Genomic DNA, 20761 nt, shown 5'->3' on the forward strand with positions numbered 1-20761 from the left:
GATTCGCTTTGGTTTGTATTCTTAACGAATCACGAATTAGTCTAATTGCAAATAATCCCACTTTCTTTTTAATGTCGACTTTTGTTTGGTGGTCCATGGGAAGAATTAACACGTCACTAATACAAGTTCTTCAAAAAGCCACTAGAGAAAGCAGCCATCAACTACTGTTGGAAAGTGGAGATTTACGAAGCGAATCGTCATCCAAATATCACGTTTCAATGAGGGACTTCTCAGATCTAAATACCGCAAGAATGTGCCAGGAAAAGCCCCGTTTTCTGGTACACCCAAGTGGGTTTTCACCCTCTGATCATCTTTAGAAGTGACACGCGAGGCCGAAGGTTGTGTCAACATCCAGCGAGAGTACTGCCTTGTATAGCGCCTCTTTCCCTCTTCTCCCACGACCCCTCGTTGAACCCAGACTAGAACCTCACTGGATCATCAATGCCGGACACGTAGCTCTTCTAATCATAGCAAACCTACCCGCTAATGGCGGAACCTTGAATGTGTGGCTTACCCCTATCGTAAACAGGTAGTTAGGCGAGCGTTTCACCCCGCCACAATGTAGGCCACAACGAAGGCCATCACACCGCTTTCTCATGGAAGTGACGACTCTTCTTCGCCGAGCACCCACTCTGGTCTGGTTTGCGCTACCCAATGCGGAGCATCTGAGTATAATTGTACCTGCAGCCATCTGAAGTTGAGGGAGGGACACAAACCCCCCAAATCTGACGTTCCCCGTTATACAAAGGTTAAGGGAAACAAAAATAAATAAAAAAAGAGTACTATAAATATATTGATGGTTGACTTTTCTTCCATTGATCAAGGCCCTGCTTGAAGAACTCCAAAATTCAAGAATTCTTGATTTAATTAAAAGGATTAATCAGAGGCAAGTCCTGACACTTGTATTTTCACTAACAAAAGCGTGTCTCTGCGGGTATTTTAAGAATTCTAGTGAGGAATATTTCTCTGGCCAGCTAGAAGAAGAGCGCTTTCGATTGATGCATCTCATAACTCTCTAGCCTCCGCTCTTCACTCGCATGTGGAACAGAAATGGCTTTACAGAATTGAACAAATGTCGATGTCTGTCATTCTGTCCTTACATGTATTAGTCTTATTTTAGGACAGAAGTCAGAGCAAAAGAGCGGCTTGCATTATTTCTGTCTTCACCTTACGAAAATAAAGATTTGATTTTTGGAAATGCCTATCATTTTGGACGTGTACTTTTCTCGCACAGTAAGTTGGCATGCCAATTTCGATGCTAGCGTAACTCAATCTTTTCTTTTTTTATCTCGCAAAAGAGGGAACTTTTATTCCATTTGCTTACCATCAACTATACCAATCGGATTTCTTCGCTATTTCAGCATTTTCTTGGTATAGAACTACTTTCTCCTCACCATCACCCAAACAAAAAAATAAAGACCTTTGCTTCGAGGTTCCCCCAGACATTTTCACGATGGGGGTCTTCTGCAAGTTATAAAATTGTCTTAAAAAGAATTATTGCAAAAAGACGTCACCGTTTTAAATCAATTCATTTCACCTAAGTGTAATTGAGTATCTGTCCTCACGCCAGTCCACCGATATCGAATAAGCGACTCCTTCGGAACTTCAATCACGCTCTTTCTTATGCAGTGTAGGAAAGGCCTCGATTATTAGATGGTCTGAGATTAGGGTTTTGTGGCTCTTTTTCTCCCTTAAATTGGGGTTTAGTGATGCCATATGATCTCAGCGAAATTCTAAATAAATTTCATCGAGCAAGATAATGTTTCATCACTCGGACCATTTATCCGAGAACCAATGTTATCATGGATTTGAGTCTTCCTCCATTGTGACTATCATTTCAGCAGCTTTTATTCTCTTCATTACAACTGGGTTTCTTAGCCTGGTGACAAGTTAATTATCAGTTTTTATTAGTGATAAAGTGATTATCACTTCGATAAGCAATTGGTATTTTGGTGTGACTTGATGTGTCACCCCATGAGATATATCACGCTACTCTTTTCCTTTATAACGTTCATTACTTATAGAGTCGATTCCATCCACGTCTTGCTGGAATTCCATTATTCTTGTTAATGCCAGGCATCGTTCCAATCACTTTTTCTTCGAACCAACTAATTAGCAATTGGGTCTTTGTTCCTCCTCTTGCTGGTAACGAACAAGTGACGCATTGATTTTATCCTTCGCGTTTTCTTGTTCAAGGAATGCTTCCTTATTTGGCTTCATGTTTTTTTAAGACTTCTTTGCGCATCTTGCTGTGTCTGTTCTATCATTGGCTCCTTCCCAATGCAGTACTAAGACATACGTTCATAAACGTTCTGCGAATGGGGATACCATGAGGATGACCTCACTGCATTGTCGGGTTTTCTTCCCAAACTAGTACTGCGTTGCTAGTTGGAGATTGAAAAGAAATATTACTCAACCCTGCCATTACATCTAATAATCTCCTACGTTGGTTATTACGGCATTATTGGAGTGCCTCTTTGTATCTCACCAGAGTTGTTCACGTGAACATTGTAATCACTCGGAACTTCTAGGTTAACTAACGGTTTGCTGCTTGCAACGCATTCTTGCCGAAGGAAGCAACTATAATTTCGGGTCGTCGGTGCTTGCGCAATATCCACTGGACGAAGAAGAAGATCTTGATATCGAGGCATGATTATGGCGCGCCTTTTTTAATTTGTTTGTCCGAATAACAGTTGTAGAGGTTGAGCATGACAAAGCTCCTCGTGCTAGAAGCAAATCCTACTGTGTTAGTGCAGTAGATGCTTATCACTGTACTCCGTAATAGGTCAAGTGAGCGCGGAAGTAGAGAAACCCAATGGAGCACACCTACTTCCCCCCCCCCCCCTAAACTCCCACATAGTTGACTGTGCGTTTAATAAATTAATTACCAACCTCATTTAAAACCACTGTTGTATGATTACTGTATCGAAAAATTTTCTTCTTAAAGTATAATTGAGATTTTTAATTAAAAAACAATCTCTTAATCCATATTTGGACTCGAGCAGATATCTGATTTTCCCTAACTCTTCTGCCAGCTTGTACGAGTCGGGTCTTTTAAGATTATGACCGAATCATGGCAAGATCCAACATTGAGAGAGCTAAATTTTTCATAGCAATGCACTCTTCGGATTTTATTTCAGTAAGTATAGGCTTTTATAAAAGGTGATTTATTCTAAATTCTTTTAATATACTCTTAGGTTAATTGAAACCTTTTAGGGAATGTTGATTTCGTCTCAAATGGAATTCGCTCTCCTGTTTGGACTCAATAATGATTAATCAAAATTTTTCTGTGGTGTGTACATATTTCAAGGGAGTAAATTTTGAGACTTAAGCGTTCACTTACTATTTTATCCAGAGAGGAAGCCTTTTCTTTTATTAACAGCAGGCTATTAACCTTGAAACCTTTCTTGGCACAAATACTTGTATACGCTGTTTCACACCAGAACGCCAGAAGTTGTTTTCAGTGCTGGTAGTAAGTAGTTCGTTCTCGGACAAGGAAGAGTGAAACGAGGTCCTGTGGTGCGACGATTTGCGCAACCTAGTCTTCAGTTTAAATGGTCGATTGCGAGTGAGGAAAGTGCCTGGGAACGCCATCTATTGCAGTATTTTTGCTCATAGGATTGGAGGCCATAATGTGAGACTGCTCCGTGTACTACTTTTAATTGGTGTTAATGCCAAACTCATTGTCCTTGTTGTAGTAGTAGGATTTTAGCAGTATCAGCGACTAAGGCCATATTGCTTCGTATATACTATCGGTATTTTGCGTATCTTCTATGGTCAGTTTTTTGGATGAAAAATTTCCGTGGGGGGGAACCATGCTACCATCGCCTGAGACCGACTAACTCAGCCATGTTGTAAAAAAAGGCTCACAAAAAAATTCCCACGTCATTGACGGGACTCAAACTCAGCTTTTTTCCACCCACGAGGGCATCAAACTCATAAATGACGAGTCTTACACTGACATCTTGGACAATTGCGTGGAAGTATGTTATTCTCGTTGAAGCAAAGTAACGCTCCATCCCACTTGCAGAATAAATTCGATTTCTTCATTATTACGCCTTATACTAATTCGCGTGGCCTGTTTAGACCTCAATCTGATCGAGTCAGGGTGCCGATTTAATGAACAAATTAATGAACAAAGTAATTTCGTCCTCAAATTAATTTGAGGACGAAAAACCTGAAGACCAACAAACTCAGCTACGTTGTGAAAAAGGCCCATAAAAATTCCTCATATTATAGACGGGATTCGAACTCGTATTTTCCACCCGTTGTGTGGAGGACGGTGATTCTGCGAACTGTGCTACCTAAGAAGGCCAGCCTTCAAGTAATTCTTGCTCCCTGAAAACATGAGAAACTTTCTCAATGTCATTGAGGATGATAAAGAACAGATGTGGCCCCAACACTGATTCTTGAGGGGCTCCATTTTCTAGACTGGTCCACTCTGAGGAATGTCCATTTATGACCACTCTCTGTTTGCTACCTTTTAGCCAGCCCTTGATCCAACGAAGGACTTTGCCATTAATTTCAATTTATATTATAGTCTTTCGTGGAGAACTGTTATCAAAAGCTTTACTGAAGTCAAGGTAAATAACGTCAGAGTTGTTTCTTGGGTTTTATGACTTCATCATAATAATTAATTATTAGTCAGATCAGACAAGGCTGCTTCCTTCAGGAACTCCTGCTGTGATCCAGTAAGGATCATTGATCATATTATTTCAGTGATCACTGAACGGATCTAATTTATGCACTGTATATCATGATTTTACTTGTATATTAAATGATGATCACTGAATTTCTGTAATAATAACCAGCCCATGGAACATTTTGTTGATATATCAATACAAGCTTCGATTATGCAGGCAAAAATAAGAAGTGATCTATCTCTTAAGAGTGGACAGCGCAGCACAGTAGTCCGACTTGACTACTTTAGTCAATGGAAACACTGCCGCGTGTGTGTTTGGGGCGGGTGGGGGGGTTGTTTATTTACGTGTGAAGTTCCCCAAGAGTACATGCTTAGAGAACATCGATCGGATAGACAGGTGCGTTCTTATTTACTTGCTGCAGAATTTAGAGTCCGCACGTGCAGTGGTCGAAATGATTGAATACTTGCCACCCTGTATGAGTTCCCGCGTTATCTGCAATCAGCGGTCAAAATAATCCATTGCGCGATAATTAAGGCAATCTGTGAGGTGAGGGAAAAGACGTTTTATTATTCGAAGAGTGCGTTTGAGCCACCGTCCAATTAGCTGGCCTCCTTTTTCAGGTAGCTCCGAATGGGGTTAAATGCTCCACTTGCCAAATGTGCGCGGAATTGAAAGTAGGGAAGAGCTCGCTGAGGTAATTTCGTTGCGAAAGTGGTCTTCGCTAATTGCTTGGGTATTCGCCGAGCTCGAGAAATAGCGGTAGTGAAAGTGTTGGCAGTCAAAAAGCGGGGACATTTGATCGCTTTTTGCGATATTCGTAGAGGTCGCGAGATGCCCGAAGTCACCAACACGCACGCACGCCATCTCCTGCCCCCCTTCACAGAATAGTGGTTATTTAATTGGCGCACGTTTGGGTGCAGATCTGGTCGATAACGCGAAAAACACTTCTTTTTCCTCCCCTTCCCTAAAACAGAACTTTTAATAGTTCTGCTCAACTATTTCAACTGCCTTTTGGAACACGAGAAGGTATTCATTTTTCATTATTCGGCCATAGATGCGTTTAACACAGAAAGCCATATCGAAAAGAGGGTCGGAGTATAACCAGTAATGAGCAAAGGATCTTGCTGTGGTGTCAGCAGTCACTTGACTGCATCTTAACAGGTTCTGCGTCATATTTTTCCACTACGTAAGCCACGAGGACACCTTCGCCGTGACTCACACTTTGATAACGTTCAAACGTTGTTAAAAATTGCACTTCACTGAACTGGCGTTCCGATAAAAGAATTGGACATTTTGTAGGGTTGACGGTGCTTGTTAGCAAGTGCCGAACAGCTAGACATTGTCCGCCATACAACAAAAGTGAGATACGGCTTGCAGCACAGCGGAAAATGAGAGCAGAACAGGTTTGGTAAGACAGAATTATTTTCCGCCGCATAGCATTAAGATATAGGAGAGTTGGAGGGGAAGGGGAGGGAATATGTGGGTCAGTACTCCTTGCGAGACGACCGACTGATTACCTTTTACCTCCGACGTTTCTCGATTCTCATTCTGTTGGACGGCTGGCATGTTCGAATGTACAGAAGAGGCAACTTCAGCTAGCGTAGATGTCCCAAGCAGGAGCGGGATGTATGACTCCTTGCCGTACGATAATGTCAACTATGGATACTGAATGCGACCTCGATGGACCCTCTATCGCAGCCCCCTGATGCTCCCTGAAGATACAAAAAGGGTAAGTTGGTATTCTAAGACATGTGTGATCTCCGAGGTAGATCTGTGGTTGTCCACTCATTTCAGAGAGGTTGGAATTCGTTAGAACGGACTTTTGTTTATAGCTGGATTACGTCCAACGTTACCAGCGAAGAGCCCTTTCTGTTGTTCTGTGGTTGAGAATTGTAAGCAATAATTCAGGCGAAATGGTTGTCTAATTTTTTACTTGTTCAACTTCCTCGTTTTCTGTTTTATGATACTTTACTCTGTTGATTTCCGCATTCGTTTCTGGCAGTAAACAAAGCTGTTTTCTTGCCAAATATACGTGGTGCGATTTCCTCATTGCTCAAGAAGCTAAATCTTCTACAGTGGGTGGAGGGGTTTATTTGTTCAACAAATTCCTCACCTACAGAGTCGGACCCTCGTGACAGGCTTATTTTTTGTCTTCTTTTTGAACGATTAAATATTACCATCTAATATTTCTTCGCGGTTTCGATTCCATATGAATACAAAATTTGAAATAGTTTAAGAAATTTTCTGTGTTTATTTCTCGATTTTCTAGGGAGCCTTTCTTCTTCGAAGATAACTGTGGATTGGACATCATCGCTTTCCCATTCTAAATACAAAAGTTGCCAATCGGATGATGGCACACGCATCGCCCACTTTTCCTGTTGCGCAACCGGCAAAGTTCAAATACTTGAAGTATATTAATTTATAAAAGGTCACATGAAAAGTGTTTATTTGCGCTTGTTCTAAAAGATGGGCAGGGACACCCAAAATCATTTGAACAACCTTTATATGGAGATATTTTTTTTATATGGAGAATAAACGAATTAAAATACACCGGGTTCCTTTGGTTTTGCACAAATATTGCTTATCTTATCGCCGTGCAGATTTTTACGGAGTGTGAGCACGTTTTTGACTCATTCCCTTAAAGAACGTACAGATCTCCATCTGATTCTGTTTGTACAACAATCTGATAAATTCTGCTCAACTTCAAAATAAAAAGAAAAACTGCTGGCTTAATGTGACCAGATGCAGAACGAATTGTTTTTACAATGGCCCCGTTGTACGATACGCAATGCTGGCCAGAACGATGAACTAATTATTTTTTTAACGTTGTCTATTCAAGAAACAGGTATTTGATGTTTTTTCGGTTCATAACTTCCATGGATGGGTTGGCGTTATTTCAGATCTCTTATTTACTGTAGTTAACAGTTTGTTACTCGGATGAAAGTACAAAATACGTGAAATAAATTTTCTGTTTTTTATGCTCCGAAACCGCTTAATTGGGTCATAGGAATTTACAAGAACATTATCGTATTCAACGGTCACGTGCGCTGGTTGTTGTTGCAGAGGCTCTTCAACTTAAGCCATATTGTTGCGCCGTATATCTGCATATTTCGTTCCGTGGTCGATTTTCTGTTTGCTGGACGAAAAAACCCATTCTACCCTCGCTTGCGACCGACTAACTCAGCCCCGTTGTGAAAATAACCCATAAAAATTCCTCTCGCTATTGACAGTATTCGAACTGGAGACTTTTCCACCTTTTGTGGGGGAAGACGTTGATTTTACCAACAGTGCTATCCACGAGGGAAGCACTATTGGTGAGCTCGAACCACGGTTAACTCAAATGCGGGTACTCTCGAGTTGTCCACTCTGCTGCATTACGTTAGATATCTTATGTTTGAAGAGCTGATTTTATTAAATTATTTATATTATAAATAACCCAAGGAAGTTAGTCGTTTAAACTTTGAATAGAAAAAGTTTCGATGAACACAGGATGGTGATGATCCGGTTGTAGCTTAAATCTTACCACACTGTCAACCTCACCCATCGGGAAGACAGCAGTTTATTTCAGTAATCGGCAACACGTTGACCAACCTTAAACGTAATGAAATCCAGTCTACTAGTTTTCCCTAAAAGGGTAAATTTATGCCCCCTTGTTTGTTTTTTTTCCCATTTTATTGCGGAAATTCCACAATCAATTTCTTCCTTTCCTCTCAGATCCTTCCTCGAGAAATTTGCTATTCATTCCAGACGAGTCGCATTATTTGGACCATTTCAAGATGATCAATGTCTTATCTTAAATGTGGTGTCACGATTGACTTGTATAACAGAACCACAACCTCCTCCCTAGATGCAAAGCTGGAAATAATTGAAAAGACGCTTGCGCCTTCCTGGAAGAATGCTTAAAAATGGATGCTAATCTTCGTGTCTTTTCTTATTTAACCCCAGCTCTACCCAACTTAGCGTATAAATTACCTTTACGAAGTGTAAAAAATTACAGCAGCATTAAATTTAAGTGCAAGTCCTAATTTTAATGCTGATCATCCATGAAATCTGTCCAACCCATTCTGAAGAAACTTTACCTGATTTGATCGTTAACCACCCTTCATATACCTTTATGTCATCTGCACATTTAAACATCGTACCCTGTATTCCCGTCTATATCTTTCAAGAAAATCAGAAACAAGGGAGGACCGTAGCACCGATCCTTCCTTGAATGGTGCCGCTTATAACTGACCCCCCTCTGAAGAATGACATTTATAATAACTCCATCTCCTGTCCTTCGGCCATCAGGCAAGACAAAAGATAAAGAGATTTTTCCCGTGACCCTGCCAAATACTCTGCTCAAGTCCAAGTGTATAATGTCAAAATTGTTTATTGCGTCCAACGTAGGTTGCATCATAGTAATTTTTCAGGTTGGTCAAACAAGATTTTCCCTTTGAAATCCATGTCATGATTCATCTATGAAATTGTACTTCTCGAGACGATCCTGTGATCCATGACCTTCCATGCCAATGAGGTCTGCGCATGTCAGCAAACATAATATACAGTGCTTCAGCTACAGTATATGGATAGCCCATGTGATATATAGTCCAAAAAAAAAAAAAAAAAAAAAACCCAAAATAATAATAATAATTGCTGGAATTCTATTGATGTGATTTTAATGAAACATAGGAAGGGTCGACAAATAATTCTTATAGAGCAAAATCTAAAATTTCCTTAAATTCCATCTACTGGGAAGAGTTATTACATGCTGACGGACGGACGGACAAAGAAATAATTATTGTAGAATTTATATTAGTCCGATTTTAATGATATTTGGAATGCGCAACAAATCTTTCTAAAAGGTCCAAATATAAATTTCATTAAAATCTGTCCTTGCACTTGAGTTGTTACATGCTAGAGGGCAGGCGTAGTTGAAGCCAGCAGCAGGCGCATCACGCGTATATGCTTACTTTAAAAAAAAAAAAAACAGGGTCCATATTTTACAAATCGGGAAGTTAATTGCACTTACTTTTATTTATTTTTGATGCGAAAACATGTAGAGTGGAATGTAACGGAAATGCAAGTGTTGTCAAATCAATTGTTGCAACCAACTGCCCGATTTGTAAAAAGCATATATGCATAATGCGCCTGTTGCCTTCACCACGCAACAACTCAAGTGTAAGGACGGATTTTAATGAAATTTATATTCGGAACTTCTAGAAAGATTTGATGCGCATTCCAAATATCATTAAAATCGGACTGATAGAAATTCTACAATTATTATTTCTTTGTCCGTCCGTCTGCATGTAATAACTGTTCCCAGTAGATGGATTTTAAGGAAATTTTATATATTTCTCTGTAAGAATGATTGTCGACTTCCTATGTTTCATTAAAATCACACCAATAGAATTCCAACAATTATTATTTTCTTTTTTTGAAATATATATCACGTGTGCTGTCCATATACTGCAGCTGAAACACTGGATATTATGTTTGCCGACATACGCATAAAAGAAAGTTTCTCTGTTCGCGCATAAATTGTGCTTTATGCTGTAAATGATGAATTATTTAATGGTTGCTAACGCGCCTGAAATTAAATGCTCTGCGCACATTAACTACCCTTTTTTGCAGCAGGTGAAAAAAAGCATAATTATTCGCATTTTAATCAATGGATTTTAGCTGCATTTTTTTAAGGAGCAGAACATGTCTGTTAAATAGACTCCCCGCAACCTAAATTATGATGGTGGTGGGGCTGCCCCACTAACCTCCTATCCTCAAGAGTAGTCCTGAGTTTAGTCTACTCGCGTCCCTAGCCCTATCAAATTTTCGTGTACCCCTCTTCGCGAAGGGCGGTTTGTCTGTTGTGAGGGGAAAACTGGAGTCAATTCCGGTGAAAAAACCTCACGACCACGGTTTGAGACCGCCAAACTCAATGCTGGATGCCCTTGGGAAAATTGCCATAATTGTAGTGCTGGAATCGAACCTCGATCAGCTATTCAACAAGCTGGCAACGTTGCCACAAGCCCCGTATGCTTTCGCCAGTCGCGTGACGTCATTGCTAAACTTCAGTTGCATTCCATTGTTAGGTGCCGCTATTCAAGTTTTCACATCAAAAAGTGTGTATTCACTTCTCCAGTGAATACATATTTTTTACCCATGATTCTAATGTTTCCATTGAGCATGGTTTATTCTTTCTCTTTTTGCATTTCAAACCATTCTTCGTCAATGATGCTTTCTCGTACTCAGACTTAATGAAATCAGTACACAAATAATGATGATTACAATTTGATTTGAATCTGAACTTTAATTGTCTCACGCTGCCCCTTTCTGTTCTATCAAACTTCCTAAATCCTTTATCAACTCCTACCTTGGCGCTCTCCTTGAACACCCCACAGTTCAACTATTCTTTCGCTCTTATACATTGTCTATAGTCCAGGGGTGGGCAACTTAATTTGTGCCGCGATCTGCCTCTGAAGAATTTCATTGCACATGGTTAATCAACACATATTGAAAAATGTTGTTTGTAAATTTTAAAATTAAATACAATTCGGATTTCTTATTTTAAATGCGTTAAATAGGTATATGACCTGTAGTTCTTTCTTTTAACGAAACCATACCCAGCAGTTCTTCTCTAGTGGAACCATCCCCGGTAGTTCTTCTCTAGTGGAACCATACCCAACAATTCTTCTCTAGTGGAACCATACCCAGCAGTTCTTCTCTAGTGGCAGAATCATCAACAACCATACGAAGAAAAAGGAGCAATTGAGCTGTATCACTGACATCTGTAGATTCATCCAGTTGTAAAGTTGTAAAGACAATGACCCGCAATGGTTCTCTCACATTTTTACTCATTTTTTCGATGCATCGAATCACAGATCTTGAAGAGCACTTTTAATTTCATTTTTCTTCTTAACATTTTCGAAAAGAGAATCTGTTATTCCTAAAAATGCGGATTTAATCCGGATTTAAGTTTTCTTTTAATTTATCCTTTCTAAGGTCACATTTTTACTCATTTTTTCGATGCATCGAATCACAGATCTTGAAGAGCACTTTTAATTTCATTTCTCTTCTTAACATTTTCGAAAAGAGAATCTGTTATTCCTAAAAATGCGTCTTTCATGAATGAATTGACCATCAGAAAATGATTTGTATTTTTTTGCAAGATGACTCACTTTAAATGACTCTACACTTACTGCTTTAGATCGTAAATTAGGTGTCACGAAGAAATTTTGCTGCGCGAATAATCCGGATTTAAGTTTTCTTTTAATTTATCCTTTCTAAGGTCACTATTAGGCGGAAAATCCGATTGGTATTTACCACGGAGTGTCGAAGTGGCTTTCTAAATTTCCTTTTTTGGGTATGGCCACGGAAGTATTGCTAATCAAAGAACAACGTGTTTCTTTTATCATTACAAAAAAATAATTGTAGTTCCCACTCTTGATGAAAATGATACGTTTTACTCTTTTTCGTAGTATTCATTTTAAATCAAAGTATAAATTCTGTCCATTGCAGTCGACACGAAGTAGTTGACCAATGTGGGCAAAAGAGTGATCTGATGGACTTCAAAAAGGGATGATTGTCGGGTACCGAGTAAAGTAAAGTGTGTTTAGGGTCTAACGGCACCAGGGGTTCCCCCCATCTCCGCGTAATATGCAATGTCGTGTGTTAAAGTGCTCTGTAAAGGCCAGAGATTTAAAAGTGTAGTGTCATATACCGTTGTTCTTCTGACCTTTTAGCCGTTGAGCCCCTAATGGGGCCCACACTTAGCCCAATGGAGGCAAGTCGGGTACACCAGCATTATTAAATAGTACTCTGGCAGGTCCTGTCACCTAGTTTCCTGAGATTTCAGTGGCTAGGACCTAAAAAAGAAGGAGCGCGCTACAGGTTGTGTCAAGCCAAAGGAATTTTAGGTTATACAGTGTAAAATTAAGAATTTTGAGTGTAGGGATAGGATAATTTTGACATGGGCTGAACGCTAGTTGGAAAGCTAGAGTGGGCAACGCTGAGAGACAGAAGTATAGGGTCTATAGAGTAGATGACCCCAAGCAGGCCCATGCCCCACCAGGCGAAGAACGGGAGAGGCGTCGGCGGACCGTCTCCTCCCTCCCTGCTAAGGAGAGTAGATTAAAAGTGGACAGGGCTACAGCTGTGTTAAGTTCATTCTGCTTGAAGGGTGGTTGTAGGTTGTGTTTTCTTCACATATGATGTGCTGCTCCGGCAGTGCCAGTGTTGCTGCATCTCTGTAGATGCAATCCAGGATGTTTTCCATCGACTGCTCCCAGGTTGTCGTCATGTTGCCTTGCGGGGTTCTGGTGTATTTATGACCTCTTCCCTGGGGAATATATTGGTGGTTACCTTGTAAACCATTCCCCAGGGTTCGAAACTAGGCGCTCCCATGAGCGTTTTTTGCTCTTTTGTATAGTGTCTTCGTACCGGGTTCTAGCTTCACTATAATGTTGTTGGAGGACCAATTGAAGTTTGGCAGTATTATGGAAACTGCAAATCATGTGGGCTGTAATTAAGTTGTTCCAGGAGTGAGCGGACAGAGTAGCAGTCGCCGGGCTTGTAGTATAAAATCCCTCCTATCACGCCTGGGTTGCAGACACATTTTGTGCTAATTTACAACATTTCTTCAGCCAACTTTTGTTTTTCATCGGTACCCATGTATAAGCGAAACCCCACTGAGAAATGACAAGTTGTTAGTTACATCATCAGGTAGATATTCCGGTTTTATTAAAATATACATTCCCGTTTCCCCGGAAGTCAGCCAATAAAACTACTACACCTGTTGAACCAAAGCAGTTTGTTCTGGAATGTTCTGGATCTGGGCCCGAATGGGAATGCATCTTCTGTCATATCACTAGACTCTCGAGTCGCTGCAGAGTCCCCAGTTTTAATCTGCTCCAAGGCATCAATCCAGCATAGAACGACAAGTTTTAATTTTAGATCGTCACATTCTCTACTGTAGTGCACAGAAATGATTCATTAGTCGTATTATGATGATCTTCAAATACATAACATAGCCTAAAATGGTCATGACTCGCAAAGGAACCACCAGCAGCATTCTCGGTCTGAGTCATGGCATTTTTGGATGCTCTTGTATTCTAAGCACTGTTATTTATCGCAGTATTTATGTAATTCCATAAAGAAACGTGTCAGTTCTAAACTGACACGATCACCTCAAAGCTGCAGCTGTGGTTAGGGAGGCAATTCCGCTTATTTTCATAGTGTTCTGTCACTTTATTCCCCACCCATACTAGATGCGTAACCCTTGAAGAGGTCTAAAGAATTATTCCTGCCACAGGCGCGAATTGAACTCAAAACTCTCCAAACGAGGGGCAGGCAGTGATACGACAAAGCTGTCATAAACCCCGCTCATTAAAGAGCACGAAAAAAACTGGAAGATGAAACATTCCATCCAGTTTTTCCAGTGAGAGAGTGCTACAGGCAGCAGTAGTCACCTTTCTTCTGTTCAAAGCACTTAAACAAAAAAAAAAAAGTGTACATTCTGGTTATTACTTTATTTCACCAACACGCATCTACAATTTCGCTGTCAGGTAATAGGGACACGCACCTCTAACCGCACAAGGAAGTGAACTGACCGTTATAGCGCTTCTTGAAGGAGTCGCCTACATCTATCCACATAACCAGTTAACGCTGATGTATAATACATACGAACAGTTGATTAAAATGATAAAAAAGAAGTGCTCCCTTCATACAGGCGAGGATTTTTCCAGCTGAATCTATCTGAAATGATTCCAATTTAGTCTTGGAATTTGAAATTTCAAGGTTTTGAATATTACGAAAGTGCTTTGTAGAGTTCTGCGTTACAGCGAGACCGCAAAGGAGGTTTTACAAATTAATGCACCTCCCCCGATTGATATTAGTGCTGGAAGGTCCCTCAAAGAATGTACAGATTTAATCATTTGTTAAGTATGCAGATGGCAACAATTATTTTCCATTTAACACAAGGGGGGGGGGTGGACTGCACCTCATTTGAAACAAGTCACGACAACTCGTATCACCAGACCACCTTGGAACCCTTCAGAACAAACATTTCTTCAAAACTACAGCGCACACACATTAGGCAGCGCTATTTTGAAACAGGTACTGGATTGAGTAAATACCGACGCATCCCAAGAGGGTGCTGACTGAGTGACTTTAATGATGAAGATTTGTAGAGTAAATTTTTCTTTCAATGCACACAAGGACACATACTGGAGTTGAGGTGGAATAACTAGTCAAGTGATCGTATGACCCCTAATATCTGACTGACATACATACACATCGTAGATAGTTAAGGAGACTTCGTGTTCTTGACTCATTAGAGTCATTCCTATTATTACAAATCATCTTTGGAGAAAGCGAAAATCCATTTGTCAAAGCAACGGGTCCTGGAAATAAGTTAATCAACGTTACTAGTTAAGAAGCATCTTTCTTCGTAGTTTGCGCGTCGTTAAATTGTTGGGAAGTACACCGAGCGCCGCTTCTTATTTCAAGTACTTTTTTGATGACTTCCAACTTCCTGTTGCCATTCCATTAAGTAAATCATTAAGCCTCCACTTGTCAGCAATTACCCACTTCATTAACTTCTCCCTTTAGTGCTCACATCGTTAATTCTTTATGATGGCGCTGGGAATTGTTGGAAGAATTAGCAGCCCGTCACATTTGACCCCATGATAGTAGGAAGTGGTGACTTGTTGCGACTCCTTTTTTTTTTTTTTGCGCTTGGACAGAACAAATTGCATTTTAAGGCTACTTTCTGGTGTTTGGAGTTTCATTTTAATATTGCATAACCCAAGAACGCACTTCGAAAATAAAATATCAGAAAAACCCAATGCTATCTGCTAATTTCATTGCAATGTCATCTTTAGAAAAACGGTCTATGTTCATAATTTCTTTTTCATTTTTAAAGAGGGAAATTTCACTTTCTGCCCTCTAAGGCTAGATGGGTTTATTATTGCTTATTTTTATATTGTTCGTTGGATATTTCACTACTGATAAGAGAGAATTTATTGTTGAAATATTTTCGATACTTGAACCTAACCTACTAATCATTGTGATCTTTCTTTTCCAGGCGGTGAACTACCCTTCAGTTCGCTCAACTTCCATGATGTCACGTTCTCGCCACGTATCCACTACTCTCTGCCTCTCGCTGCAATCGCCTTCCCAGATGAAAAACCCTGCAGTGATGACGTCACAACCTCAAAGCGATTCTCTAATCCAATGGATTCTTCTAATGATCTTAGCTTCTTTCCTGATGTTTACACCATCCCTCGCCGTTCGGCAGGTAAGCCGTTCTTCCGAATTCATCGTTTTTAAAAGGGTGTCAATTCAGCCAAGTTTTCCATTTTGGATAAATCCCTATTCGAGATAGATGATTTAAAATAAAGAACAAAATAGTCAAATACGAAAAACATTTCTTAAATCACCATTATTTAATGATTGACACGTGCACACAATTTAATTGATATCAGAAACCATTCTCCAAGCACTACAATCACATTAGGAAATCACGTGCTAACTTTGATGTCCTAAATATTATCAGAATAGTCAACAACCCGAATTAGAGTTCCAGATGGTTAAACACGAGATACCTCTAATTGAATTTTGTTGATGCTGTAGAAGCTGGAGCTACAAGAACTTGGGAAAATCACAGGATCGTCCAAAGCTGCATATCTAGAACTTATACGCAATAGTCAGAAGACAGGCCTTCCATTTCAGCAAGGAAAATTCTCTTCATCTGACAGGAAAGGGCGAGAGTAATGAGTTTGTGGCAAGACCTGAGGGTTTTTGATATGTCTCAAAGGATGATATTAAATCTCAAGGTTCGAGAAATATCTCGAAGTCAAGCTTATAAGGTCGGCCAAGAGTTAATATATCCTAGGATGACAGATCTCTCTTGAGCTTTCATCAACAACAGTTTCATGACGAATCGTATACAGCTCTATGGCCGATGATTTGGAATTTTATATAGTTAAGAGTTATAATAACTCTTCTCCAACAGATTTTTTCTGAAATTCCATCAAGTAAATATTTTATAGCAATAAATTCTTGCAAAATTCGCAATGTACGTTCTAATTATGAATTGTTTTTAAAAGCACTAAATCTTTGATCGTTGACCGGATTAATCAAAGATCCAGGAAGTCACTTCAGCGGGTTTGAAGCATCGCATCGAGACATTAATTAAGAAACTTAGCTGTGTTAGGTGACGTGCTAGGGGCTTTTAAAATGAAATTTCCTTGATTAAACAAATTATTTTATTTTGGTTGAGCCGATATCGTGTAACCTTCATTGTCCCACAGGGCAGAACTCGTATAAATCTTGTTTGTTCGCTGAAATAAATTAAAACTCCTTTATTCAAATTAATCTGCAGAACAGCACGTACGTCTAAAAACTGTATTTTATAGTTTTGAAACGTATATGCTGGCGGATAAAATCCTAATTTTCATTTAAACAACTTTAAATTTTAATAGTTTAGATCGTTTTTATAGAGAACTTTTACTTTAAGTTCTCTATAAAAACGTTACAATAGAAGCCAAACATTATTTAACAACCCCCATTCTTTTATATCATGATAGTGTCCCTCAGGGTTTTTCTCTCTAGGTTCTAATTCTTTGGTATTGATGCATATTTGTGAAGATCAGCCATTACAGGTCTCCCGATCCCCCTTACCCACAGTATGCGAATATGGTATATGAAGAAGTTCATCCACTGCGAGAAGTTATCTGCTGCCTGGATGAACGAAAATTATCTTGATTGCATATAGATAAATACGTTGCATGTGTTTCACAACATGGACGAGCCCCTGTCCATAAGAAATCCTAATTTTTATGCGATTATGACTTTAATTCGCAACATTTATTCCGAGATTCTAATATTATGGACCTCCAGAAGACCTGAATGAAAGCGGCAATTGAGATTTAACATTTAAAAATGCAAGGTACTGCATCTAGGTAAGGTAATCACAGAATAACAAACCAGTTGGTTGTACTATCACTCAAGGTAGTGAAGAATGGAAAAGGAACTAGGAAGTACAGCCAGATATGAAGTTCTCTGAGCTGTGCTCAGAACACTTCATGTGGGACTGTGTATCATGAGGTCTGTCAATGATATACAGAAATTTTTCTAGCAAGGACAAGAGGTGGTTAACCAGTTGCACAAGGCAATGGTAAAGACGAATCTTGAGTACTGCATACAGGTCTAGAAGCCTTAGGATCTGCTGGAACAACATTAGTGAAGGGAGAACAAAAGGATGGTCTTACCAGGAAAGAATTCAATTCTACAAATTACAGTGCCTGGAAACTAGACACTTGTGAGGAGAGCTGATTGATTGAAGTGTTTAAGGCTCTAAATGGGTTGAGTGTATTGCCCCATAAATAAGGGTGCTGATGGCATCCTTATCTGGTTATTTGGATAATTTTAAGGAAAAACTAGATAGATTATTAGAGGGAATGTGAAAATGCTGTAGGTAGGTTTAATTAATTATTATTATTTTTTTGTTCGGCTGATGAGATATAAGTTTGCTGTCTTGCATCATTTACCAATACGAAATGCAGTTTATCATAATAACTTATAAAGCTGACCTCCAATATGGAATAAATCTTCAAATTCTTACATATCACAATTTGGAAAAATTCAAAATAACTCTTTTATGAACCACAACACTATTCTTATAGATTATAAATCGGTGGGAATATTTGATCTACTTCTGAAAATCGACAAATTCTATTCGATTTTTGGGTTTTGAATAAATTGTTTTTAGGAAAATTCATAGCCCTTTTATTTAGCGGTGAGGTTTCCTTGCCCATTCGGGCCTTACTTAAACGTGATTTCATACGTAGCGTTTAAAACGACCCCTCGGATATGAGGTTTTAATGTACGAATGTCATATTGGAAAATATTCTGATTAAACATCCACTCTTGTTACCGGTGATATTGCTGTTCCCAGTTTGTTTAATACTGACAAACATCAAATGTTTTCTTGTAGTTGAAAGTACTCATATTAATTTTTTACTTAAAAAAGGAGTTCAATATGATTTTGACTCTTAAAACACCCATGATGGAAAAACAAGGCTTTCGAAACAGAAATTATACATCCTTATGCCACTGGTTCCAGCTGAACATGGGCTGCTGTTTCCTCTTAAGCTCCTGGCCAAACCTCTTTATTCTGGTGATCCAGCGTGTTTAGAGTAACCCTTAGAAGTTGAAGGCTTTCATTTTCATTTCTGCAGTCTCTTCTATTGTTATAACAATAAACCACGAAATCTGGTAGTGTGAAGTCATTTCCAGCTGAACAAGTAGGTTTGCCACAAAGAGTGCTCCTTCTAATTGATGCCATAACAACAGGGATGAAATCTGATGGAAAATCCTGGCCGGTTTAGTACTCTCGAGGAATGCAATACAGTAGGCATTGCATTCCTCTTCGTCCGGTTATTATACAGATCACAAAACCACACCCTACTTTGAATGACTCCAGATGTTCACAATGAAGATGCAAGATTTGCTCTCGAGTGTAAATATACTCACAGTTTATGGCAATAACCACAATAAATGAATGTTACTTGTTTGCACAGAAAGGGCGCCCGTGTGATGCTGATTTGATTCGTTCTACCCTGAACACGTGCGGCTGCTGTTTACCACAGTTTGTAGCTGTGGAAACGGGGACAGAGAGAGAATTAATGTACACTTTATGTGTTAAAGGCGAAGGAAAACAATGTTTAGTTTAAGGGATGCGTTTTTCACACTCTCTGCCTTCCAATTTATCATCTTTAAAGTCTTTGTACACCATGTTTATTACTATTTGAAAGTTCTTTTGTGTAAATATTTTGCTACTGTACGTTGAAACCCGCCTTTTTGTTTCGAAATGGTTTTAGTGTACTTTAAATGTCAGTATAATTAATAGTGCAATGTTTCGGCCTTCTTTTCTTACGGAATCATGCGTATGATAGACAGATAAAATTAAAAATTCTGTTTGGACTAGACGATATTAATCAGCGACAGCAAAATGAAAATCTTCGCATTGATGGGCGCCATATACCCTTGAGCTGACCCTGCTCCTGGAGTTCCATATTTGCTGCGCTTCAGTGACCATCCATTGCCTCAGGCACTTACTGCATTGTTCACATGTTTGCAATGCCTGAATGAGAAGTTCAATAACTCTTTTTGGAAGTTACAAATGCTGGTAAGAGAACTTTAGGTTTAATCCATAATTTGTGTAATATATTTTACTAATGGACAGTTTTTTGTGTCCCAGCAGATACATAAACGAATGACTACGCAGGAGTTGCAGAGAATATTTGGTGTGCAGTCCCACGACACTGGTGAGTATGTTTGGTACTTTCATATTTCTTACCTTATCTGATCCTGAACTTCTCGATTATTTAAAAAAATAAAATAGAAGGAACTCACTGTAATATAAACATAATCTGTATCCATGTTTACTACCCAAATATGAAAAGAAAGAGCAGATAGCGCAGTTTCATATTACTACAGTTGCAGATTCTCCGTGGAGGAAGATGCAATTTGTGTATCTGCTCCAAATTACAATGGCGAAGACGACGAATTTTGAGCTCGTGGGAACGGATAAGTTTTTTGGAAATTTTTACCGTCTTTTTGATTAATTAACATATTAAATTTTGTTTTACAAATAGTTTAATAGTTTACTATGATGCAGTGGCCAAGGAACTGGATGCAAAAATGAATTTTGAAATCATATACTTAGATTTCAGGAAGGCTTCTGATATTTTTGTATATAAAAGACTGCTGTACAAAGTGGAAGAGGACAGAGCGGTTATCAATAGGTACCGCTCTTAGCGGACTTGTGTTTTTAGTGGAGTCCCCCAGGATTCAGGGCTGGACCCTTTTTGTTTTCAGTATTTATTTATTAAGGTATAACAGAATTAATGGCTAAGTTTTTTGATCATGAAAAGATTGGCAGGGTGGTTAATGATAGTAATGATGCACGAAGTTTTGTTGTGTCACTGCAACAAGATCTAGAAAAATTAGGTCAATGGGCTGAGAAATGGTAGTTTAAGTTTTGATAAATGCAAGGTACTGCATATGGGGAGAAGTAATCCCAGAGTAACTTATCAACTGTGTGGTACTACACTCAGAGTAGTGGAAATGAAAAGACC

At 39.2% G+C, this 20761-nt stretch overlaps 1 protein-coding gene across 2 annotated transcripts in view; it reads left to right on the plus strand.

Annotated features, from left to right (window-relative positions):
- The window catches only part of LOC150080992 (A disintegrin and metalloproteinase with thrombospondin motifs like), a 95158-nt gene that overhangs the window by 11805 nt on the left and 62592 nt on the right, over nucleotides 1-20761 (plus strand). The window contains exons 2-3 of one of the 2 annotated variants that reach the window (XM_090382149.1): nucleotides 15703-15915; nucleotides 19882-19948. In XM_090382149.1, coding sequence (XP_090238275.1) covers nucleotides 15703-15915; nucleotides 19882-19948 — 280 coding nt within the window. The remainder of the gene's footprint in view (nucleotides 1-15702; nucleotides 15916-19881; nucleotides 19949-20761) is intronic. The other variant, XM_090382150.1, reaches the window with a different exon arrangement.

This window comes from Mastigoproctus giganteus, chromosome 9 (genome assembly GCF_048544385.1).
Source record: "Mastigoproctus giganteus isolate SK-2022 chromosome 9, ASM4854438v1, whole genome shotgun sequence".
In the NCBI taxonomy this organism is placed as follows: domain Eukaryota; kingdom Metazoa; phylum Arthropoda; class Arachnida; order Uropygi; family Thelyphonidae; genus Mastigoproctus; species Mastigoproctus giganteus.